At 44.5% G+C, this 26,193-nt stretch overlaps 1 protein-coding gene across 1 annotated transcript; it reads right to left on the bottom strand.

The window, feature by feature from the left end:
* CGRRF1 (cell growth regulator with ring finger domain 1) lies at window positions 1-26,142 on the bottom strand. The gene is made up of 6 exons (XM_077269854.1): window positions 25,955-26,142; window positions 22,324-22,463; window positions 11,051-11,228; window positions 5,965-6,112; window positions 4,257-4,364; window positions 1-3,388 (listed from the first exon to the last, which is right to left on the bottom strand). Exons 1-6 carry the CDS (start codon window positions 26,056-26,058, stop codon window positions 3,089-3,091), a joined length of 978 nt encoding a protein of 325 aa, XP_077125969.1. The 5' UTR covers window positions 26,059-26,142; the 3' UTR covers window positions 1-3,088.
* Between the last annotated feature and the right edge of the window lie 51 nt (window positions 26,143-26,193).

Below are 26,193 nucleotides of genomic sequence, written 5' to 3'. Positions count from 1 at the left end.
GCAAACACAGTGATCTTTATTGCACGACATCATGGCCGGAAGCACAGGGAATGTGTCACTTAGTATCTGCCCTTACACAAGGAGCTTACACTCTAACGAGCAGCATAGGCTTCCATGCACACTGTGCAACATGTAAGGAATAATATGGAATAAAATCTTGCTAAATAAATATGGTTAGTGCCCATGCCATAGTGATGCTGACTCGTCCATAAGATGCTACTGCACAAACCAGAAGTTCCTCTATTCTAAGGAGTAAATCTTGTGCATATTACACACTTCCTCCTGAGTCCTGGACTTGTCCCCATCAGAGATTATCAGTCATTCCACGCCAATTCATTTCTTAATATATCTTCTTAGTGCCCAGAATTCTCTTTTTCTGATACAGTTTAAAAATAAAATTCCAAGATGCCTACAGCCACCACTAGAGGGAGCTCACTGCATACGGCTTTACTATCCAGTTTAAAAGGGTAATCTCATCTACTATATAATTGTCTAAGGGTCACTTCCGTCCTTCTGTCTGTCTGTCTGTCACGGATATTCACTGGTCGCGGCCTCTGTCTGTCATGGAATCCAAGTCGCTGATTGGTCGTGGCAAAACACCCACGACCAATCAGCGACGCGCACAATCCGGAAGAAAATGGCCGCTCCTTACTCCCCGCACTCAATGCCCGGCACCCGCATACACCCCTCCGGTCACCGCTCACACAGGGTTAATGCCGGCGGTAACGGACCGTGTTATGCCGCGGGTAACGCACTCCGTTACCGCCGCTATTAACCCTGTGTGACCAAGTTTTTACTATTGACGCAGCCTATGCAGCGTCAATAGTAAAAACATCTAATGTTAAAAATAATAAAAAAAAAAAAATCATTAGATACTCACCTTCCGCCGCCTTTCCCGCTCCTTGCGATGCTCCGGCCGGTCCATGCAAGCGGCACGTTCTGGTGGCAAGGATGGTCTGGGAGAAGGACCTGCCATGATGTCACAGTCATGTGACCGCAACGTCATCACAAGGCCTGCGCGAGAAGGACCTGCTGTGACGTCACGGTGATGTGACCGCGACACTGTCATGTGACCGCGACACGGTCATGTGACCGCGACGTCATCACAGGTCCTGCGCGAAAAGGACCTGCCATGACGTCACGGTCACGTGACCGCGAGATCATCACACCCTGGGACCGGAAGCTGCCGCCTGCACCCCACACAGGCGACAGAACTACAATGCGCCTGCGGAAGGTGAGTATATGTTTATTTATTTATTTATTTTTTTTAACCTGTGACATACGTGGCTGGGCAATATACTACGTAGCTGAGCAATATACTACGTGACTGCCCAATATACTACGTGGCTGGGCAATATACTACGTGGCTCTGTGCTGTATACTACGTCGCTGTGCAATATACTACGTCACTGGGCAATATACTACGTGGCTCTGTGCTGTATACTACGTCACTGGGCAATATACTGCGTGGCTCTGTGCTGTATACTACGTAACTGGGCAATATACTACGTGGCACTGTGCTGTATACTACGTCACTAGGCAATATACTACGTGGCTGGGCAATATACTACGTCGCTGGGCAATATACTACGTCACTGGGCAATATACTACGTGGCTGGGCAATATACTACATCGCTGGGCAATATACTACATCACTGGGCAATATACTACATGGCTGGGCAATATACTACGTGACTGGCCAATATGCTACGTGGCTGGGCAATATAGTACGTCACTGGGCAATATACTACATGGCTCTCTGCTGTATACTACGTAACTGGGCAATATACTACGTCGCTGGGCAACATACTACGTCGCTGGGCAATATACTACGTCACTGGGCAATATACTACGTGGCTGGGCAATATACTACGTGGCTGGGCAATATACTACGTGGCTGGGCAATATACTACGTGGCTGGCCAATATGCTACGTGGCTCTGTGCTGTATACTACGTCACTGGGCAATATACTACGTCGCTGGGCAATATACTACGTCGCTGGGCAATATACTACGTCGCTGGGCAATATACTACGTCGCTGGGCAATATACTATGTGGCTGGGCAATATACTACGTGGCTCTGTGCTGTATACTACGTCACTGGGCAATATACTACGTCACTGGGCAATATACTATGTCGCTGGGCAATATACTACGTGGCTGGGCAATATACTACGTCACTGGGCAATATACTACGTGGCTGGGCAATATACTACGTCACTGAGCAATATACTACGTGGCTGGGCAATATACTACGTGGACATACATATTCTAGAATATCCGATGCGTTAGAATTGGGCCACCATCTAGTCCATCCATATAGTGATAATTTTCTGAATGCTGGGTGTCAGACCACTGGAGTCTGCATTGGAGTAATGTAAGCATGCGCACCACCACTGCATGTACATGTGGCTTATGGAGATACAGAAGCTCTGTTCTCTGCTATCACTCCCATAGTCAATGAATGGAGCGGTGACGTGCATACTTGCAATATTCCAATGGAGTACTCCAGAACCCCATTCTCAGGATCAGTGCAGGTCCACAACCCAACAATCAGCAACTTAACACCTATCCCTTGCTCCTGACGTCCCCGTGGATCCTGAAGCTGGTTACGTGCCATACATCCTTCACTCGACCGCTGCAGCCAATCACTGGTCTCCAAAGTCTCATGCAAACCTTGCAAGCATCACCTCTGAGGCCAGTGATTGGCTGCAGCAATTACAAAAACATGGACCTGTGAGGACTAGAGTATACGCAGCACTGGAACAGTGGATGATTTAAAAAGGTGAATTATGTTTAATTTATTATGTTATCACACTGCCGGCAAACATCATAGAATCCCTTAGAACCACATGTAAACGGTTTGCAGAGAGCTCCCCTAGCGGCAGCTGCAGACAGCTACAATTTTACCATTTACCTGTGAAGCGGATTTCAGCTCTGTATCAGACAGAAGGATTTCGGCCATGATAAAGAAATCCGCACCGAATTTTGGAATGATTTTTTAAAAAAAATGACATTCACAGGTGGCCAGTGAGGAATATTTGTCATTAGGAAGTGTGCACTGTATGTGGTCTTGCTGCTTACAGTTTATGACTCAGTTGGATCTGTCTCGCTACGTAAAGGGAACGTTTCTTGAACAAACTGCCGGCATATTGGGCAATGCTGGAAGCGCAGTAGGCAGCCATCACACAGGCACACGTGCCGACACGGTAACAGTACCCAATTGACAGAGTCGTTCTGGCACACAACACAGTCTTTGGCGTTGTTCCCCTGCAGCTCCTCCTCGGATATCCCCAACTTCTCCAGCAGTTCTTTATCTCTAGAGATGTCCTCCGCCCCGGCCTCTGCGGTCTCCGCTGCTTGATCACTCACAGACATGTAAAGTTGCTAGAAGTAAAAAATATACAGGTCATAGCAAATTCTGCTCTAAAAGGTAATGTCCAAAATTAGAATAAAGGGTCTGTGTTATATATATATATATATATATATATATATATATATATGTGCTATCGTGCACTGATTTCCTAAGTCATTAACCTCCAGACAAACCCATTTCTGCTGTACCCTGTCCAATTTTGCCTTGTGACAAACCCAGCTCTGCTACATTGCTGGGTAGCTCCGCTATTTTGATGGCCAGTTCTGCCTTGGATTCTGTGACAAACCAAGCTCTACTACTTTTATTACTTTGTTGGATGACCCAGTTATGCCGATGTTAGCCCTGGATTGGACTCTATGACAAACTCAGCTCTGCTATATCGCCGAGTCAAGCCTGCCGTACAGCTGCCAGCTCTGCACTGGACTCTGTGACAAAGTCAGCTCTGTGGCATTGCACATACCTACACCCATTTCTGCACTGAACCTGTCAGGTACCGCCACTTATTTCTAAGAGACCATCAGTATGGAGGACAGCTCCAGAAACCATTCTGGTGGTCTGGGTAACTGGCCAGGCACAATAGCTGATCAGCAAACCAGAAAAAAAGTTTGACAGCCCTAGGCTGACTACGCACTGGGATGGGACTTTGTCCTTGACTCTACCTCTCGGGTTCGGACCTGACTTGCCAAGTTTAATCCCACAGCTCCAATCAGCAGATGAACTGACACTACACCACTCCAGTGCTCAGCTCCCTCCCCCAGTAAGCAGCTACACCACAGACATAACCCAGGGGCCCTTGCCTTGCAGTCCAAGGGTGAAGACCAGGGATTCCTTAAACTCTGCAAAGCCAAGTGACTACCACCAAGCCTGAAATATCCTTACCTTTAGGTCATAGAATTGACCTTGTGCAGTCAGCAGATACTGGTACATTATCCTGCAGGGCATCCTATAACTTCTGTCCGGGACATGAATGATGGTGAGCATGGCCACCTGTAAGAAGATGACCAGTATAAACACTTCACTTATAGGAGTACATTGGGTAATATGTCATGTGTCCAACATTATGGAAGACAAAGAAAACTGCCCTTTGTTATAGCTCATGGATTATTATCTCTAGGTGATACACTGTAACAAACTGCAGCTGTGTGAGCAGGACTTGGCCTGGACAGGTTTTATTTTTAGCTTTTAGGTGTACAGTAATGAGTAATAAGCTTGGAATATAACTTTCCTGTAACACAATGTTTCCTTTCTTTGACAACAGGGATCTGGCTAAAAAAAAAGTGAAAATGTAAAGTTCACTAGAAAGTTGCAGAACTTTTCAGAACCCGAAAAATTGAGTATTCAGCTTCAGGGTTAAGTTTAGACTCCAAACAAATCTGCTAGAAAACGTGGAATAAAGCAGCCAGCAATAAAGGGAAGCTGGAAATCACCTCCACGTGGTGTTTAATAGACGCTGCTCCACCCAAGCTCCTGCCGCTCATCTGGAAACGGCTGTGTCAGCACAATGCCAAATTCCACTATTGTCTCCTACAGCTCAGATTTCAGGAGAACAAGTCCAAAAACGTAGAGGTGTGATGGATCGTTAGGGTAAAAATCACACACAGTCTGCTAACTTCCTCCAGCTGGGGTGACAACCCTCCATGGCAGTCATGACAGTGATCATAGGGGTTGTCACCCCACTTTATCCCTCCCCAATGTTATGTAGAACTAAATCTGTGCAATCTGTTCATGAATCAGGCGGCTCAGGATGAATACATGTATCAGTATCAATGCCTGCCTTTTGTCCTGGAGGGTGATGAGCTCACAGAGGATTGTATAACCTGGATGCAGCTGTAACAAATGCCCAGCTGTGAGAAGTGTTAGGTTGAAGATGGAGCTTGAAACCTGCCTAGTGATCCGACTGTCTGCGAGTAGAAACATCCAGACGCTGAAAATCTGGACGGATGTAATACTTGTCACAGCTGAAGGTGCGCGACAATTGCATCCAGTCTAGGCGATCCTCCCTTCTATCTTGAAACATCATGAGGTCATATAGCCTGGATACAAATGTAGCAAACCCTCAGCTGTGAGAAGTTGAACCCGACAATGGAAACCTGCCTGGAAATTTGGTTGCAAGATCTCAGTTTGCTGTGAGAAAATGGAAACGTCGAGATTTGCACACAGAATTCTATACAGACCGAATCCTAGCATCCAGTATAGACAATCCTGCACATCAGCAGCACATTTATGTCTTGCTACAATGTATCGGTGCAGAACGCAAAGCTCATAATGGACTGGATAGCCTGGAAACAACTGTAGCAAACCCTCAGCTGTGAGAAGCATTAACATTGAGATTCACACAACAGGTGAGGCATCAAAACAAGCCGGTCAGTCAGAGGAGGAAAGACAGGGACTTTCTATAATGGAGGTGAAAATATGAAAATCATTAACTCCGGGGCTTCCCTTTATATCACCATGATGAAATGTGACCCGAGAGCAACAAACCACAACTTACTGATCTTCATCCAGTAAAAACAAGGAGGAAATCTCAGAGCGGAGGGCGGCCATATGCAATCATCAATCATGTGTGTGTGCATGAGGGCAGACTTACAATGGGGTATAACTCCCGGTCATCCACATCAGACATTGTCAGCAGGACTACGAGAGGATAACGAGTCCGGGGCACCGGGCCAAAATCTTCCATCTTGTTGTCCCCTGCCAGCTGAATTAATATATCCTCCTTGCTTTGTTTCTGCACGCTGAATCATTGTTCAGGAAAATGCTGCGTTCACCACGTTAGCGGCAGATGGTGATTAAGAGAGGGTGGTCTTACTCACTGCACCACAATGCTGACACAAAGAAACAGTGGTTAGTGCAATACGTGGCTCAGTGACTGATGTGCTCCCTGAATTCCTGGGGGCCTAGTGTGCATCCAAGTTTTTTTGTAAAGGTTAAATGGTCACTGTTGCTTCAATAAACTTTCAAGAAAATCAAATAGTACAAGCAAATATAAGACTTTGTAAAATTGTATCAGAGAATTCTGCTTCATTCTCCACCTCTGAACTGCTTCTCCTTTCTTCTGAACTCATCATTGGCTCTGAAAAAAAAAATCTTACCAGGAGGGACTACCAGTTCACTGAGGAATCAGATTACAGCTCACAGAAAACAGGCAGAGATTGTGCTCATGCTTTCTAGTAAGTGTTTATTCCACCCCCAGAGCTGGATTACTAGTAACACTGCTCAGTACTGCTGGATAATGTCCTTGCTGTTGCTGTTGTACACAGGCTACATGAAGACAGGAGTACTCATGTCTGTGGTTATATGTGTCCAATACTGACTGGCCCATCAAAGACGGATCAGATTGCAGCTTTTTTAATAAGTGTTTTATCTCATCCATACCTGGATTCACAGCTACACTGCTCAGTAATGCTGTATAATGTCCTCCAGGAATCCCTCACGCCTCTATGTGCCATGTATGGTGGATATAAGAACAGGTAGGCTCCACCTACTAGTTCAGAGACAAGTGAATATTAGAGAAAGAAGGGAAAAGAGGAGAAAAATGCAAAATACGAGTCATATAATGGCCAGAAATAGTGTTATTCCTCATGTACGCACACCGGACTCCTTTATTTTAATTCACCTGAGAACAAGTATAGTATTTTCAATCTTAAAGGGGAACAGTAACTACATATATCTTCACCCGTATCAAAACATAATGTTACCCACTATTACCAAAATAATGGATGTGTTTGTTGCTCAACCGTTTGGCGCCGCTCATTTCAGTAAAGTTTCTCCAATGACAACCTGTCACCATCCATGACTTTTGTACCCAAGGTTACCAGTTTAAAATGTAAGTATTGTAGACTGAAAAGTTCTGCAACTATTTGACATACTTTGTACACTGCCATTTTTTATCATTTCTGCTTGCTGTTAGTGAATGAAAACATACTGGCTGAAAACCTGCACAGATCAACAGCTATAACTGTACCTGTGACAATGACTGCTACATTTTACCTGCACTGACACATTGTAGCAAACAGTCACTACAGCAGATGATGTGATGTTGTGCCGCAAATGCTTTTATCTCATGGAGGTTTGTCTATACCGCATACTCTTATAATAAACCTTCACCTATTCCTGGGTATGTACAGTCTCTGGATGGAGACACGGATGTTCACTGTTACTAACAGCAAGCAGAGATCTTTCCATATAATATAGTACCGATGCAACGCGAGCCATCAAACATCTCTTACAAAATATCATCAAAAACAACCATACTGTCCAAAATGTCCTCAGCTCAGCAATGCCTGGATTACACGCATTTTTCCAGTAAAGGGTGAATGTCAGGGACTCTCTTTTGTCCAGTTTCCCCATAAATAAGCCGTTCCTCCCATGATACAGTCACTGCTGAGTCATGATCATACTCTCAGCAGTCATCACCCAAATAATGAGGCCGCAAATGGTTAAAGGACACAAGCCGAGACAACAATGCAGAAAACAAACATTTACTTGTAAGGAATCAAAGCCACGTTTTAAAAAAAAAAAAAATCATCTCTCTATTCACTGACAGCAAGAAGAGAAGTTGAGGCTTAAAAAAGAAGCAAAATTAAAAATATTCAGTTTTTTCAATATACACTGACTATGTTTTATTGACAAAAACCACATAGACGTGTTATAAGGTCCAAGTGATCTACACAGCAATCTCTAAAAGCCATTCACACACTGTGTTCAACTAGCTGCCAAACAGCGCCACTTAGTGGCCAAACGGTGGAAAAGCAGAAATCTTACAAAATATCATGATTTCTATATTGTATCACAGCAGCATAAATATTGCACAATAATGCATCCATACATTACATTACTGATCCTGAGTTACATCCTGTATTATACCCCAGAGCTGCACTCACAATTCTGCTTGGTGCAGTCACTGTGCACATACATTACATTACTGATCGTGAGTTACATTCTGTGTTATACTCCAGAGCTGCACTCACTATTCTGCTGGTGCAGTAACTGTGTACATACATTACATTACTGATCCTGAGTTACATCCTGTATTATATTCCAGAGCTGCACTCACTATTCTGTTGGTGCAGTCACTGTGTACATACATTACATTACTGATCCTGAGTTACATCCTGTATTATATTCCAGAGCTGCACTCACTGTTCTGTTGGTGCAGTCACTGTGTACATACAATACATTACTGATCCTGTACTGATCCTGAGTTACATCCTGTTTTATACTCCAGAGCTGCACTCACTATTCTGCTGGTGCAGTCACTGTGTACATACATTACTGATCCTGAGTTACATCCTGTGTTATACTTCAGAGCTGCACTCACTATTCTGCTGGTGCAGTCACTGTGCACATACATTACATTACTGATCCTGAGTTACATCCTGTATTATACCCCAGAGCTGCACTCACTATTCTGCTGGTGCAGTCACTGTGTACATACATTACATTACCAATTTTGAGTTACATCCTGTATTATACTCCAGAGCTGCACTCACTATTCTGCTGGTGCAGTCACTGTGTACATACATTACATTACCGATTTTGAGTTACATCCTGTATTATACTCCAGAGCTGCACTCACCTTTCGGCTGGTGTAGTCACTGTGTACATACATTACTGATCGTGAGTTACATCCTGTATTATACTCCAGAGCTGCACTCACTATTCTGTTGGTGCAGTCACTGTGTACATACAATACATTACTGATCCTGTACTGATCCTGAGTTACATCCTGTTTTATACTCCAGAGCTGCACTAACTATTCTGCTGGTGCAGTCACTGTGTACATACATTACATTACTGATCCTGAGTTACATCCTGTATTATACTCCAGAGCTGCACTCACTATTCTGCTGTTGCAGTCACTGTGTACATACATTACATTACTGATCCTGAGTTACATCCTGTGTTATACTCCAGAGCTGCACTCACTATTCTGTTGGTGCAGTCACTGTGTACATACATACATTACTGATCCTGAGTTACATCCTGTGTTATAGTCCAGAGCTGCACTCACTATTCTGCTGGTGCAGTCACTGTGCACATACATTACATTACTGATCCTGAGTTACATCCTGTATTATACCCCAGAGCTGCACTCACTATTCTGCTGGTGCAGTCACTGTGCACATACATTACATTACCGATTTTGAGTTACATCCTGTATTATACTCCAGAGCTGCACTCACTATTCTGCTGGTGCAGTCACTGTGTACATACATTACATTACCGATTTTGAGTTACATCCTGTATTATACTCCAGAGCTGCACTCACTATTCTGCTGGTGCAGTCACTGTGTACATACATTACATTACTGATCCTGAGTTACATCCTGTGTTATAGTCCAGAGCTGCACTCACTATTCTGCTGGTGCAGTCACTGCGCACATACATTACATTACTGATCCTGAGTTACATCCTGTATTATACCCCAGAGCTGCACTCACTATTCTGCTGGTGCAGTCACTGTGTACATACATTACATTACCGATTTTGAGTTACATCCTGTATTATACTCCAGAGCTGCACTCACTATTCTGCTGGTGCAGTCACTGTGTACATACATTACATTACTGATCCTGAGTTACATCCTGTATTATACTCCAGAGCTGCACTCACTATTCTGCTGGTGCAGTCACTGTGTACATACATTACATTACTGATCCTGAGTTACATCCTGTGTTATAGTCCAGAGCTGCACTCACTATTCTGCTGGTGCAGTCACTGTGCACATACATTACATTACTGATCCTGAGTTACATCCTGTATTATACCCCAGAGCTGCACTCACTATTCTGCTGGTGCAGTCACTGTGCACATACATTACATTACCGATTTTGAGTTACATCCTGTATTATACTCCAGAGCTGCACTCACTATTCTGCTGGTGCAGTCACTGTGTACATACATTACATTACCGATTTTGAGTTACATCCTGTATTATACTCCAGAGCTGCACTCACTATTCTGCTGGTGCAGTCACTGTGTACATACATTACATTACTGATCCTGAGTTACATCCTGTGTTATAGTCCAGAGCTGCACTCACTATTCTGCTGGTGCAGTCACTGCGCACATACATTACATTACTGATCCTGAGTTACATCCTGTATTATACCCCAGAGCTGCACTCACTATTCTGCTGGTGCAGTCACTGTGTACATACATTACATTACCGATTTTGAGTTACATCCTGTATTATACTCCAGAGCTGCACTCACTATTCTGCTGGTGCAGTCACTGTGTACATACATTACATTACTGATCCTGAGTTACATCCTGTATTATACTCCAGAGCTGCACTCACTATTCTGCTGGTGCAGTCACTGTGTACATACATTACATTACTGATCCTGAGTTACATCCTGTGTTATAGTCCAGAGCTGCACTCACTATTCTGCTGGTGCAGTCACTGTGCACATACATTACATTACTGATCCTGAGTTACATCCTGTATTATACCCCAGAGCTGCACTCACTATTCTACTGGTGCAGTCACTGTGTACATACATTACATTACCGATTTTGAGTTACATCCTGTATTATACTCCAGAGCTGCACTCACTATTCTGCTGGTGCAGTCACTGTGTACATACATTACATTACTGATCCTGAGTTACATCCTGTATTATACTCCAGAGCTGTGCTCACTAATAGCGGTAGTTAGAAAAGGATACACATGCTGCTCCTTGTAGAAGTACTCACTATACAGGGCGTCTTCCAATACTCCTGGGGTCCGTATCTGGCAGCAATACACATGCTTCTGCAGAGCCTCCTGCACTTTCTGTACACTGCAGCCCCAGAAACAGGACAGGATACATTTCTCCAGACAGTTTGGTCTCAATGTAACCCCCTCTGTGCAAAGAAAGCAAATAAGAGGATTAGACCCACTGCTGCTCTCCCACTATGGTACCTAATAGGAAACCGGCATGACAAGTTAAGAGGTATTTGGTCCTCCTCATTATACCGTCCACCCATAAACACGCTCCCCCCTATCCCACTACACGCGGAAATAAGACACAGGACTGCTTGCGGCTTGGATTAAATGGCCACAGCAGACTTTTATTAATAATAATAATAATAATATTTATATAGCACCATTAATTCCATGGTGCTGTACATGAGAAGGGGTTACATACAGGGTTATAGATATCACTTACAGTAAACAAATTTACAATGACAGACTGGAACAGAGGGAAGAGGACCCTGTCCTTGTGGACTTACATTCTACGGGACTTTTATTAAATATGTGCATAACCAAACAGGGATGCGGGCAACAAATGGTGACTCACAACAAATAAATACAGTAAATATTTATTTACATTTACATACAGGCTAATACAGTGGGTACGGAAATTATTCAGACCCCTTTACATTTTTCACACTTTGTTTCATTGCAGCCATTTGGTAAATTTAAAAAGTTCATTTTTCACATTACTGTACACTCTGCACACCATCTTGACTGAAAAAAAACAAATGTAGAAATTTTTGCAAATTTATTAAAAAAGAAAAACTGAAGAAATATCACATGGTCATAAGTGTTCAGACCCTTTGCTCAGTAGTGAGTAGAAGCACCTTTTGAGCTAGTACAGCCATGAGTCTTCTTGGGAATGATGGAACAAGTTTTTCACACCTGGATTTGGGGATCCTCTGCCATTATTCCTTGCAGATCCTCTCCTGTTCCTCCTGGTTGGATGGTGAATGTTGGTGGACAGCCATTTTCAGGTCTCTCCAGAGATGCTCACTTGGGTTTAGGTCAGGGCTCTGGCTGGGCCAGTCAAGAATGGTCACAGAGTTGTTCTGAAGCCACTCCTTTGTTATTTTAGCTGTGTGCTTAGGGTCATTGTCTTCTTGGAAGGGGAACCGATCGGCCAAGTCTGAGGTCCAGAGCACTCTGGAAGAGGTTTTCATCCAGGATATCTCTATATTTGGCCGCATTCATGTTTCCTTCAATGACAACCAGTCATCCTGTCCCTGCAGCTGAAAAACACCCCTATAGCATGATGCTGCCACCACCATGTTTCACTGTTGGCATTGTATTGGGCAGGTGATGAGCAGTGCCTGGTTTTCTCCACACATACTCCTTTGAATTATCACCAAAAAGGTCTCTCTTCATCTCATCAGTCCAGAGAATCTTATTTCTCACAGACTGGGAGCCCTTCATGTATTTTTTAGTAAACTCTATGCAGGCTTTCATATGTCTTGGAATGAGGAAAGGCTTCCGTCGAGCCACTCTGCCATAAACGCCCGACTGGTGGAGGGCTGCATTGAGAGTTGACTTTGTAGAACTTTCTCCCATCTCCCTATTACATCTCTAGAGCTCAGCCACAGTGATCTTGGGGTTCTTCTTTACCTCTCTCACCAAGGCTCTTCTCCCACGATTGCTCAGTTTGGCTCGATGGCCAGGTCTAGGAAGACTTCTGGTGGTCCCAAACTTCTTCCATTTAAGGATTATGGAGGCCACTCTGCTCTTAGGAACCTTGAGTACTGCAGAAATTTTTGTAACCTTGGCCAGATCTGTGCCTTGCCACAATTCTGTCTCTGAGCTCCTTGGCCAGTTCTTTGACCTCATGATTCTCATTTGGTCTGACATGCACTGTGAGCTGTGAGGTCTTATATAGACAGGTGTGTGCCTTACCAAACCAAGTCCTATCAGTTTAATTAAACACAGCTGGACTCCAATGAAGGAGAAGAACCATCTCAAGGAGCATCACAAGGAACTGGACAGCATGTGACATAAATACGAGTGTCTGAGCAAAGGGTCTGAACACTTATGACCATGTGATATTTTGGTTTTTCTTTTTTAATAAATTTGGAAAAATTTCTACATTTCTGTTTTTTTTTTCAGTCAAGATGGGGTGCAGAGTGTACATTAATGAGAAAAAAATGAACTTTTTTGAATTTACCAAATGGCTGCAATGAAACAGAGTGAAAAATTGAAGGGGATCTGAATACTTTCCGTATCCACTGTAGGCTTCCTGAGGAGAAGCTGATGGATCTCAGGTTAGCGGTTGTAGCATTGAAGCCGGCTAAAAAAGTGCGTTTGGAGAGGTTTAGTCGTTATTGGGGAAACTCAATTTTGCTTGCCATATTATGCCCATGGGCTGATTTTTTTCTAGGCGTTTGGCGGTTGCAACAGCGGGGATAGAGTCCACAGGGCATTTTGTGAGAATCGGTTGGGAAGTAAAAGATGACATGGCAGTAGGGGAGTTCTTTTTATCAAGGTACAATGGATTCTCTGTAGATGGAGAAAGTGGTCTTGAATTCAGCCTTAGGGCTCTTTTCCTTTTGCGAGAAATACGTCCGTGTCTCGCATGTGAAAACCAAGCTCTGGCGCCGGCACTTTGGAGCGGAGCGTGCAGCTCCATGTGTTGCTATGCAGCCGCACTCTCCGCTCTGGAGTGCCAGCGCCAGAGCTTGGTTTTCACATGCGAGACACGGACGTGTTTCTCGCAAATGGAAAAGATCCCTTGTATACTGATGCAGCGGGAGCATTTGGTTTTGGGGTATTTTTTCAGGGTCACCGGTGTGCTGGCCATTGACCAGTGACTTGGTGAGAGTCGGCATTGGTAAAAAATTTGTCATTGTTGGAAATCTTTCCAATATGGTGGCGGTGGAACTTTGGGGGTTGCAATTTAAGAACAAGAAAGTGTGTTTTCATTACGATAACCTGCCCGTGGGTCAAGCGATCAATTATCTCTCTGAAAAATCTTTGCCAGTGGTAGCATACTTGCGCCATTTGGTATTGCGCTGCTTGGAGTTGAATGTGTGCATGTGGTGGCAAAACATGTGCTTGGGTTGAATAACGAAGTAGTTGACGCATTATCCCGTTTTCAGTTTGTCCGGTTTTTGGATTTGGTTCCGTGGGCAGACATTGTAGTATTGACGTACCACGATTCCACTATTCCTAACCACGAACCGAGCCACTGATTTATTAACCTTAATCCTAGTCTTATTAAGACTGTCCACAGACCTTGCATATCGCCATTTTTGCCTCGAGACAATGTCTGACAATACCACCACGATCCCCGAATATGAAGACCATAGATGCAAAATATCAAATTTAATATCTCAAATTATTTCTCGGGAAGATCTCACGCCAATGTTATTCTCACCAACGTGCAACAAGAAAAATTCCGGAGGCCGATCCACCCGACTGTACGAAAATTCAGGCAACACCCATGTCATGCCGCGAATTCCCAACCACCTCATTGACGCTGCCGATCTAACCTACCCGAGCTGCCGACCGTTAGGGCGAACATCAGCTCGCAACGCCCCCAGAAAACAAACAAGTGACCGAGAATCCAAACCAGGCACAGACCTACGATAAAACAACCAATTCCATCAGAAGGCACATAAAACAGACAACACACTCCTATACTTCACCAAGTAATTAAAGAAGGACAAACATAAGTTCTAAACCTAGTTGACTCCCAGCACCCAATGCGCCGCACCAACTCCTCACTCAACCTCCAGCGTGACGCCTCTGTCGCCGCTCCGATTCGAAAAGAGTGCCACCCATGTTCATCGGACCTTTCTCCCAAATGTGTGAAACACTCCTGAAATATTGCAACAAACTGAAATCTGGATAAAGCTGAACCATCTACATGCCATAGCAAAGAACCCAGGAAGCCCCCTCTTATGCGCAAAACATTAGCCACCAGTTTTACCGGACAACACCTATGACCCGTTTACCATATAACACTATCAACTTACCCCGCCCAAATTGATCAGAGCTCCACTCTGTTATCCAGTAAACTCACTTCCCTGACTTGCAACCTTCCTGGGCTTTTCTAGAGGAACTTACCAACTCGCTTATCCTAAACTCGCCATAAAAGGCTAAAGTGAAAGCAGCTCAGAACAACGACACCTCATAATCAGTTACATATATTACTTAAACAGGATAAAAACCCCTCCATTAGCTTAAATGAGACTGGCCTCCTCCAGTCGCGTTTACATGCTCCCTTCTGGAAACCCCTTAATGCCTGTCTCACCAAAAAAATCTTTTGTCACATCCCTTACACCCTGTAGTTTGAACAAGAACGCTAGTTCTGCGTTATGGCCGAAGCCAATTTTCTTTCAACAAAATCCTGATAGATCATGAGCAAAACCAAAAACAACTGATTTTCAGATGACGGACCCAACCCTGAATTAACACTGTAACACTCCCACTCTTGCCATAATCACTGATACTGGGCCCATGTCACCGCTGTCACTGAACATTTAATCAAGTCCAAAACTACACTGTTACCAGAGTACACAACCAATTGGGACACTCTAATGCCACAATGTCTGCCCACGGAACCAAATCCCAAAACCTGACGAACTGAAAACGGGATAGTGCATCAGCTACTTCGTTATTCACCCCAGGAACATATTTTGCCACCACACGCGCACATTCAACTCCATTCAACTCCAAAGCCGGCTTCAATGCTACAACTGTTAACCTCAGATCCACCAGCTTCTCCTCAGGAAGCCTACAGTGGGTACAGAAAGTATTCAGACCCCTTTCAATTTTTCACTCTTTGTTTCTTTGCAGCCATTTGGTAAATTCAAAAACAGTTCATTTTTTTCTCATTAATGTACACTCTGCACCCCATCTTGACTGAAAAAAAAAATAGAAATGTAGAAATTTTTGCAAATTTATTAAAAATGAAAAACTGAAATATCACATGGTCATAAGTATTCAGACCCTTTGCTCAGACACTCATATTTAAGTCACATGCTGTTCATTTCCTTGTTATCCTCATTGAGATGGTTCTACTACTTCATTGGAGTCCAGCTGTGTTTAATTAAACTGATAGGACTTGAGTTGGAAAGGCACACACCTGTCTATATAAGACCTCACAGCTCACAGTGCATGTCAGACCAAATGAGAATCATGAGGTCAAAGGAACTGGCCAAGGAGCTCAGAGACAGAATTGTGGCAACGCACAGATCTGGCCAAGGTTACAACAGAATTTCTGCAGTACTCAAGATTCATAGGAGCACAGTGGCTTCCATAATCCTTAAATGTAATAAGTTTGGGACCACCAGAAGTCTTCCTAAACCTGGCCATCCAGCCAAACAGAGCAATAGTGGGAGAAGAGCCTTGGTGAGGGAGGTAAAGAACCCCAAGATCACTGTGGCTGAGCTCCAGAGATGCAGTAGGGAGATGAGAGAAAGTTCCACACAGTCAGCTATCACTGCAGCCCTCCACCAGTCGCGTCTTTACGGCAGAGGACCCGACAGAAACTTCTCATCAGTGCAAGACATATGAAAGCCCGCATAGTTTGCTAAAAAACACATGAAGGACACCTAGACTTTGAGAAATAAGACTCTCTGGTCTGATGAGACAAAGATGGACCTTTTTGATGGTAATTCTAGGCTGTATGTGTGGAGAAAACCAGGCACTGCTCAACACCTGCCCAATACAATCCCAACAGTGAAACATGGTGGTAGCAGCATCATGCTATGGAGGTGTTTTTCAGCTGCAGGGACAGGACGACTGGTTGCCATTGAAGGAAACATGAATACGGCCAAGGGAGGGCTTTTTTGCTGCAATTGGCCCCCCGCCTGTCCATCACTGGAGGCCACCGTGCCTCTGCTCCGGATCCCTGTAGTCTGCGAACCGGATATAGTCCGCATCTCGGCCACGCCCACTTCTGAAACGCTGAGTCTCTGGGGAGGAATCCTCCCGGTGGCCCGGGGGAGAGCGTGTGGCCATTTCCTCTAACCCCAGAGGGTCCCAAAAAGGGACTCCTAGATCTTTTCCTGCTACTCCGGGCTTCCTGAGGTGCATAATGCTTTGGTGGCTGTGACCGACGAGCACGCGCTGCCAGGTGGTCAGGAGTTACCGCAGCTCCAGGAGGGTCCCTGCAGGCCGCGCATAGCTGCTCCTGTACGATGTTTGATCCATGGACCGCCAACGCCGCCCGCACCAGCTCCATCAGCTCTGCTAGATGTGCCATTACTCCCAACCCTGCAACAGCTTCCTGTGTTGTGTCCTGTCTTGTGTTTCTCGCTGACCAGAACAAAGATGAGGTAAATTGCATCCCCTCACACCTTATAAAGGTCCTCTGACCCATCCCCAAATTCCCCAACCCTGTAACCAAACACATCCATTGGCCCTACCCCACTGGCCACACTACACTTCTGCGTCCCCTGTTAACCCGCTAACTCCCAGCCTCTATCTTGTCATGGTGGCCGTCCTCCCTAAATTAGGGCTCCATGGCTGTTCTTCATGGTCTGTAGCCCTGCCGCCAACACTTTGCATCGGGCAGCATGAACACCCACTCTTCTGCTCAATGTAAATGCCAAGTGCGACCCCACATTATCCCATTCCTAAAGTGTTATTCCCATCTCCAAGGTGTTAATCGCAATTTGTCAGCATTTTTTAAAAAAATCTCTGCTTGCTGTCAGTGCGTGAAAACATTCTCGTTTCTAACCATTGGCAGAAAAACTTTATCAACAATTGTATCCAAACCTCTCAGAGCCGAACCACACAGACTCCTCCAGACTGAGACATCTTATCTAATTTCTAGCAAAATATCAGGAGAGAAGAGTTTTCAGCTAATGAGTGCAATTAAAGGGGTTGTTCAGGACTATGTATTATTTGTCTACTACAGACCTAAAAACTAAACAGGAAGGTATTTGCTAACTACAAAGGAAAAATACTATCCAGCTCACACAAATTGAAGTTGAAAAAACGTTCCTGCTTGTTAGTAACAAACGAAGAAAACATGGAGAATCCAACCGTCTTGTGGATGAATAATGTGAAAGATCTTAACTTCAATTTAGACGAAATGAATGTGGGAGACTGGGGTTCATATCCTGGCTCTGCCCTGTTGCAAATAATAAACCAGTAGTGGTCCTTGGGCAAGACTACTAACACTATAGTGCCTACCTCAATAAACATGAGAGTGTCACAACCAAAGAGTCATGCCGGCTCGGACGTCACCTGGATTAACAAGGTTTGTGTCAGATGTCGAGGAACCAGGACAATCTGATGATAAATGGGCTACTGGAACAAGGCAAGAGAACATTTTTTTTGATGAATGCTACTGTAACAGCAGACCAAATGAGAGAGGATATATGAAGCGTATGAGGAAACTCTGGATGGATACAAGACCTGCATGTCCATTGAGTGAGTAACAACTAGTCACCCAATATTTCAATATCATAAAGAGAAAGCTATCATCACAACTTGAGATGGATCAACTTCACTGCAGATCCGCCCCACAAGAAGACCTGGAAGAACATGTGCAACCCCCTGAAGAGCCTGATCCAATCCTACAACTAGAAAGCACTGCAGCTGCTCTGAAACAGAAGATCTTAGATAAACTCAATACCATCAATTCCAGAGATCAACTGCTAAAGCTCAGCAAAGAAACACCACCAGACGGTATGCTAGAAGATGCCAATAGAGCACTTGCATTAATACCTACCACCACCATAACTCAAACTAATCTATGTTACTGCCTCAGCAATCATGGAAATAGTTGGCTATACAACCAGCAAGAACAACAGAAGTACGTGCCCCCCTTGGAAAAGAAGAATGGAGACAAAGATCAAGGTGACACGAAGGGAAGAACCATCCACGTTGTACTCCCAGCTACAGAGTAACAGCACAAAGGCAGCAACTCCACCAATAGCAGAGACTGAAAAAAAAAAAACAACACCAGTGCAATGTGGCTGCAAGATCTGAGAATGAAACACTGACTAGAGCAAGAACCAGTCACCATTACAATGCAGTGAATTCTAACTAAATGGACTAGTGGTCTATCGGCCCGTTACACCGGCACCTCACCACTGGACAAACTGCAGGCCAATACTCTCTTCTCAGAATCATTACAGAAGCAGACATCCAACAGCAGGTCAAGAACATGAAGAGCTGGACAGCACCTGGCCCAGACATGATCCACACCTACTGGCTAAAGAAATTAACAGTGGTACATGAACGCATGACAAAGCAGATAAACCAACTGCTAGAAGCTGGCTACCACCCAGATTGTCTAGCACAAGGAAGAACAGTGCTAATCATGAAGGATCCTCACAAAGGAACAGTTCCAGCCAATTACCGCCCAATAACCTGCCTTACAACAACATGGAAACTCCTGTCAGGCATCATAACCACCAAGCTACATAACCATATGAACCAGTACATGAATCCAGCTCAGAAAGTTGGGACCAACACCAGAGGCTCTAAGCACCAGCTCCTAGTACATAGAGCAATTGCTCAAGACTCAAGATCCAGACAGACCAATTTCAGCACAGCCTGGACTACGGGAAAGCCTATGACTCAATGCCGCACACATGGATCTGTGAATGCTTGGCTCTCTACAATGCCAACAGGAAATTAAGAACCTTCCTCAGAAACTCAATGGGGCAGTGGACAACAACATTGGAAGTCAACTCAAAACAATTAGCACCAGTTACCATCAAATGCAGCATATACCAAGGTGATGCACTGTCCCCATTGCTGTTCTGCATAGGCTTGAACCCCTCAGTCAGATAATTACAGAGTCTGGCTATGGATACAAGTTCAAGAGTGGAAGCACCATCAACCACCTTCTCTACATGGATGACATCAAGCTGGATGCGAAAAATGAACGAGATATCAACTCACTGATCCACCTGACAAAGATCTACAGTGAAGACATTGGGATCTCCTTCGGACTGGAGAAGGGCGGCCGGTTGGTAATAAAGAGAGGCAAGGTAGTCAAGACTGATGGAGTGGAATTACCAGCAGGGAATATAGAAGATGTACAGACAAGCTACAAATACCTCAGCATCCCACAGGGATACGGTAACCATGATGAGGAGGCAAGGAAAGCAGCAACATCCAAATACCATCAAAGGGTAAGACAGGTCCTGAAGAGCAAGCTCAATGGGTAGAATAAAATCCGCGCCATCAATACATATGCCAAGCCAGTTATCAGATACCCTGCTGGGATAGTGTGCTGGCCAAAATAAGAGATGGAAGCTGCAGATGTGAAGACACAAAAGTTCCTCACAATGCATGGAGGTCTCCACCCTAAGTTTAACACCCACAGATTGTATACCAGCAGAAAGGAGAGTGGTCAAGGCTTGATAAGCATCCAAGCCACCATCACGGATGAAACAAGGAGTATACAGGAATATATCAGAAAAATGGCAACAAAAGATGAGATGCTGGGAGAAAGCCTAAGGCAGCAACAACAACAGATCTGGAAGGAAGAACAGGAACATGAAGCGTCATGGCAAGACAAGCCGCTGCATGGGACGTACCATTGACAGATAATGGAGGTGGCTGACATGGAGAAATCCTACCACTGGCTGGAGAAAGCAGAACTCCGAGACAGCACAGAAGCACTAATCGTAGCGGCACAAGAGCAAGCACTAAGTACCAGATCCATAGAAGCAGGAATCTACCACACAAGGCAAGACCCAAGTGCAAACTATGCTCAGAAACCATCCAACACAAAGTGGCAGGATGCAAAATGCAAGCAGGAACAGCGTATACCAAACGCCACAACCAAGTAGCGGGGGTTGTATACAGGAATATCTGCACAGCATATGGGCTAAGTCCCCCTAAGTCCAGGTGGGAGACCCCAGAAAAGTGGTGGAGAATGAAAGGGATAAAATCCTGTGGGACTTCAAGATCCAGGCGGATAAGCAGGTGTTGGCTAACCAACCAGACATTGTGATGATAGTAGATGCAGCACGGTGGCTCAGTGGTTAGCACTGCAGCGCTGGAGTCCTGAGTTCAAGTCCCATCAAGAACAACATCGGCAAGGAGTTTGTATGTTCTCCCCGTGTTTGCGTGGGTTTCCTCCCACATTCCAATGACATACTGATAGAGAATTTAAGTTGTGAGCCCCATCGGGGACAGCGAGGATAATGTGTGCAAAACTGTAAAGTGCTGCGGAAAATGTTAGCGCTATATAAAAATAATGATTATTATTATAGTAGATAAGGATCAGAATACAGCAATGATAATAGCTGTGGCAGTGCCAAGTGACAGAGACATCAAAAAGAAGGAATATGAGAAGCTGGAGAAATACCAGGGCCTCAAAGGAGAACTGGAGAAGATGTGGAAGGTGAAGGCAAAAGTGATTCCAGTAGTGATAGGAGCACTTGGAGCAGTGACCCCTAACTTGAGAAAATGGCTACAACAGATCTCAGGAGCAACATCTGAGCTCTCTGTCCAATGCTGGGAACAACTAAGGTCCTGCGCAGAACCCTCAAACTCCCAGGCCTCTGGTAGAACCCGAGAATGAGAAAGGACAACAAAGACCACCCCCATTGTGGGGTGAGAAAGAAGTTGTTTGAGCTTTTTCCTAAGCATTTGAGACTAAGGCATAGTTCTTACACATGGATGATACGACAGTTGCCAACTACCTGCCTGTTGTGCCCGGCGCTGATCTCTGCTGGCACAGAGCGCTCCTGCCGGTGATTGAGAGACTTCTGCTGATGTCGGCAGTCATGTCCTGTTGACAGAGCACCCCGTAAGAAGAGCTGCACTGTTGACATGGAGCAGATGAATCACCAGCAGGAACAGTTAGTGCCAGGTACAACAGGCAGGTAGTTAGCAACTACCTCCTGTTAATTTTTAGGCTTATAGTAAAAAAAGTAAAAATAGTCCTGGACAATTCCCTAAAGAATGTCCTCATTAAATGACAGCAAGCAGAGATCTTTAATACAGTCAATAACTGAAAAGTTACAATGTTACATTGCGTTTCATTATATTTTATTAATAAGGGAAATTTACAGTAGGAGGTTGCCCACTTCAGGAACCACTGGGGGTCTTTTACTTTGCATTCTAACCTATTGCCAAGTGTGGAGTGGGGGGTAGCTACACACAGCGCCCCTGGAACGTCCAACAATTAAATGATCAGCCTATTAAATATATGTATGGGGGGACCATGCTCCATTTGTTGGAAAGACCACTTTTATCCCCCGATTTCCTGCAGTGAATTGAACAACTTACTCTCTATTGTAGCGATATCTGGATTAACTATTTCCAAGCCAAAAGGATTCCTGACTTCTTTCATCTGCTTCTTACACATGAAGGTATTGGATGTCCTCTCTTCTGAGTTTCTCAGTATAACGGGAACATCCAGGCCTCGCCTGCAACAGCCAAAAAAAATGTGATGCATTTATTATTAGGGCATATTCACACGGGGGATTTATCGCAGCGGTATACGCCAGTGGATAATTTTGGTGCTTCATCCTAGTGTTATACCATTTACAGATTGGTTTACTTTACACCAATATTTCACATTAATATTGCAGCGCTCAGCATTATTAAATCTGCCATATTTAACTAATTAAAAAAAAACAAAGAATGTTTTAAAAATATGAAAATAATAAAAAAACATAACTTTGAATCACCGCCCCATCCAACAATACAGAAAACAAAAATTAATCACATTCAGTATTGGGGCATCCTTAGGGTAAGGTTCCACATTCCAGATTGCCGGTGCTTTGGACAGAGCGGAAAACTTGCTCCGCCCAAAGCTCCGCCCCCTTCTATACGCGCGGTGATTCCGGATGTGTTCATTGCACACATCCGGAATCTCCGCACCCCATTCATAGGGCCCTGTGATTTACCTTGCAGCAATGGAGCATCGCCGCAAGGTAAACGGACCTGCTGCAATCTAAAAGACGCGCCGCATGTCCGGAATCGCAGGGCCGCCGGGTGCGTGTTCGCACGCATAGTGGAGACGGGATTTCATAAAATCCCCTCCACTATGCGGTAACAGCTGGACGCTGCGGATTGCACGCTGCGGTTGTATGCAGCGTTCAATCCGCAGCTAATCCGGATGTAATCCGGACAGTGGACACATACCCTCATAAGTCCAAACCATCAAAATAAAGAAATATTGGACTAAAAATGTAAAACTAAACCACTAAAATAGATGTTTGTCGGTCACCGCTCAAAATCAAGATGTCATACACCACCAGAATGATGGCAATAAAAACTACTCTGCTGGCAAAAAAAAACGCAACTACATTACTGGGAAAAAACTAATGGCGACACAATTGATTTTTTTTTTTTTTTTTTAGAAACTTCCACATTTTTTTGCCATTAAAAAAAATAATAATAATAATTGCACAAATTTGGTATCACCATAATCGTACTGACAAGGAGAATAATATTACCAGGTCATTTTTACAACACAATAAATTTTGTAAAAATTAAACCCATTAGGCAGGGGTCACACTTGCGAGTGTGATGTGAGAAACTTGTGCATCAATACCCGGCACTGCCGCCGGCACTCGGACCGCAGTATTCAGCTGCTTAGAAATACATGCAGCGCACGCTCTGGTCCCGACGGCTGTGCCGGGTATTGATGCGCGAGACTCGCATCACACTCGCAAGTATATCTCCTCCCTCATTTCTGTCTATCACCGTACCTGTCCTCTCCACAGTGCGGCCCCCTACATCTCTTCTCTCATTTCTGCCACCCTACTCGTCCTCTCCATAGTACCCCCTCCCCCATTTCTGTCTATCACCTACCCATCCTCTCCACAGTGCGGTACCCCCTACATCTCCCCATTTCTGTGTCACCCTACCCATCCTCTCCACAGTGCAGCCCCCCTACATTTCCTCCCTCGTTTCTGTTTATTGGCCTACATGCTTGTTATGCTTCGCATGCAACTGTCGACTAATATCCACACTAATCCGTACCTCCCACTCCCGACTTCTCACGAATTGCACCAATCCTCTGGAATGCTCCACCCCAAGAAATTTGTACTGACCACAAACTTATACAGTTTTAGGCGCTCCCTGAAAACACATCGGTTTAGGGCGGTCGATCACGTTCCCTAATCAAAGTTCTGTTATATACAGTGGGGCAAAAAAGTATTTAGTCTGTCAGCAATAGTGCAAGTTCCACCACTTAAAAAGATGAGAGGCGTCTGTAATTTACATCATAGGTAGACCTCAACTATGGGAGACAAACTGAGAAAAAAAAATCCAGAAAATCACATTGTCTGTTTTTTTATCGTTTTATTTGCATATTATGGTGGAAAATAAGTATTTGGTCAGAAACAAACAATCAAGTGGTGAGAGACGCCTCTCATCTTTTTAAGTGGTGGAACTTGCACTATTGCTGACTGACTAAATACTTTTTTGCCCCACTGTATAGCCCATTCACTATCTATCTGAGAACAACCGTCCATCAAACTCCACCGCACCCAAAAGCACCACAAATACTGGCTGGTGACCAGCTCATGCAGCCGTTATCTATCCACCATTCTCTCAAGATGGCCGGACCATCATTGTACATAAGCCCCTGTATTTTGTGTCTATCCCACCTCATTGTAGATAGTAAGCTCTTATGGGCAGGGTCGCCAGTATTGTATTATCTTTGACGTTGGTACTTATGACTTGTATATGAAGTGTTGAACTGTAAGGCTATGTGCACACGTTCATGATTTTTAGCGTTTTTTCGGCCAAAAAAACGCTAAAAACACGCTTACATAAGCATTCCATCCCTTTTAATGCATTTTTTGTGCACATGCTGCGTTTTTTTTCCACGGCGGAATCGCATTCCGGAAAAAAATGCAGCATGTTTATTCTTTGTGAATCGCGGGGATTCCGCACACATAGGAATGCATTGATCCGCTTACTAAGTTACTTAGTAAGCGGATCATGTGCGGATGGTATCCAGGGTGGAGGAGAGGAGACTCTCCTCCAGGCCCTGGGAACCATATACTTGTAAAAAAAAGAATTAAAATAAAAAATCGTGATATTCTCACCTTCCGGCGGCCCCCACAGCCTTCCCACTCCTCGTGATGCTCCCGTTCCCAGTAATGCATTGCGAGAATGACCTGTGATGACGTAGCGGTCTCGTGTGATGCTACGTCATCTGGGGTCATTGCCGCGAGGCATCACTGGGAACGGGAGCTGCCGAGAGCATCGCCAGGAGCGAGAAGGCTGCGGGGGCCGCCGGAAGGTGAGAATATCACGATTTTTTATTTTTTTTATCATTTTTAACATTATATCTTTTTACTATTGATGCTCCATAGGCAGCATCAATAGTATAGTAAAAAGTTGGTCACACTTGTCAAACACGATGTTTGACAAGTGTGACCAACCTGTCAATCAGTTTTCCAAGCGATGCTACAGATCGCTTGGAAAACGCTAGTATTTAGCGGGAATACGCATGCCAATTCCGCATGCGATATACCAGTGACAGGGAGATCCAGAATAGCCCCGGAACTTTCTGCAGAATACGTTCGTGCTAAATAAATAAAGATTATTATCTTTAATAAGCCAGCAAAAAAACAAACTTGTCATACAAGTAGGGAGACAGATAAAGTTCTGGCTCTTGGAAGAAGGGGAAGAAAAAACAGAGCAAAAATGAAAACGCGTTGCGGTGTCAAGACATCTACTGTTGGTAGGGTACAGTGGAGCACTTGCACTGATTAGCAACCAATCAGATTGCTGCTTTAAATTCCCAAAAAGCTTTAGAGAAATGAGAGCTGGAATCCGATTGGCTGCTACAGACAACTGCTCCAATTTTACCTCACCACTGTGGAGAGCTGCAAGAGAATGGAAATAAAGGAAACAAATGGCAGACCCCCATAGCAATGCCCAGAAAGTCACTCACCATCCCAGTACTATCCCACAAGTCACTACAAAGCAGATAGACACCACTGCAATGTAGAAGAGAGGAGAATATTCGTATAGCGTGGCCAGGAATATCGCTGGCATCGCAGCTGTCCTTCAACCTGGCTCCATCCGCAATAGAAAAAAACAAAACGCTTCTCGAACAATTTTTTCCTAGCTGTTGTGCCGTAGGCACTAGCTGTCATCCTTCCTGCATTGCTCATTGGTCAACTTTTGTGA

The sequence above is a fragment of the Ranitomeya variabilis genome, chromosome 1, assembly GCF_051348905.1.
Source record: "Ranitomeya variabilis isolate aRanVar5 chromosome 1, aRanVar5.hap1, whole genome shotgun sequence".
NCBI classification, from domain to species: Eukaryota; Metazoa; Chordata; class Amphibia; order Anura; family Dendrobatidae; genus Ranitomeya; species Ranitomeya variabilis.
The sequence above is the reverse complement of the archived record's forward strand: the minus strand, read 5'-3'. Positions and strand labels throughout refer to the sequence as shown.

Bases quoted from the DNA above. Each gene is read 5' to 3' on its own strand.
- CGRRF1 (XM_077269854.1), bottom strand. From the start codon at position 26,058: ATGCCAGCGATATTCCTGGCCACGCTATACGAATATTCTCCTCTCTTC. The intron at 4,365-5,964 runs GTAAGTCTGCCC...ATCTTCTTACAG, and splicing joins ACCGGGAGTTATACCCCATT to GTGGCCATGCTCACCATCAT. The intron at 3,389-4,256 runs GTAAGGATATTT...TTTTACTTCTAG, and splicing joins GTCAATTCTATGACCTAAAG to CAACTTTACATGTCTGTGAG.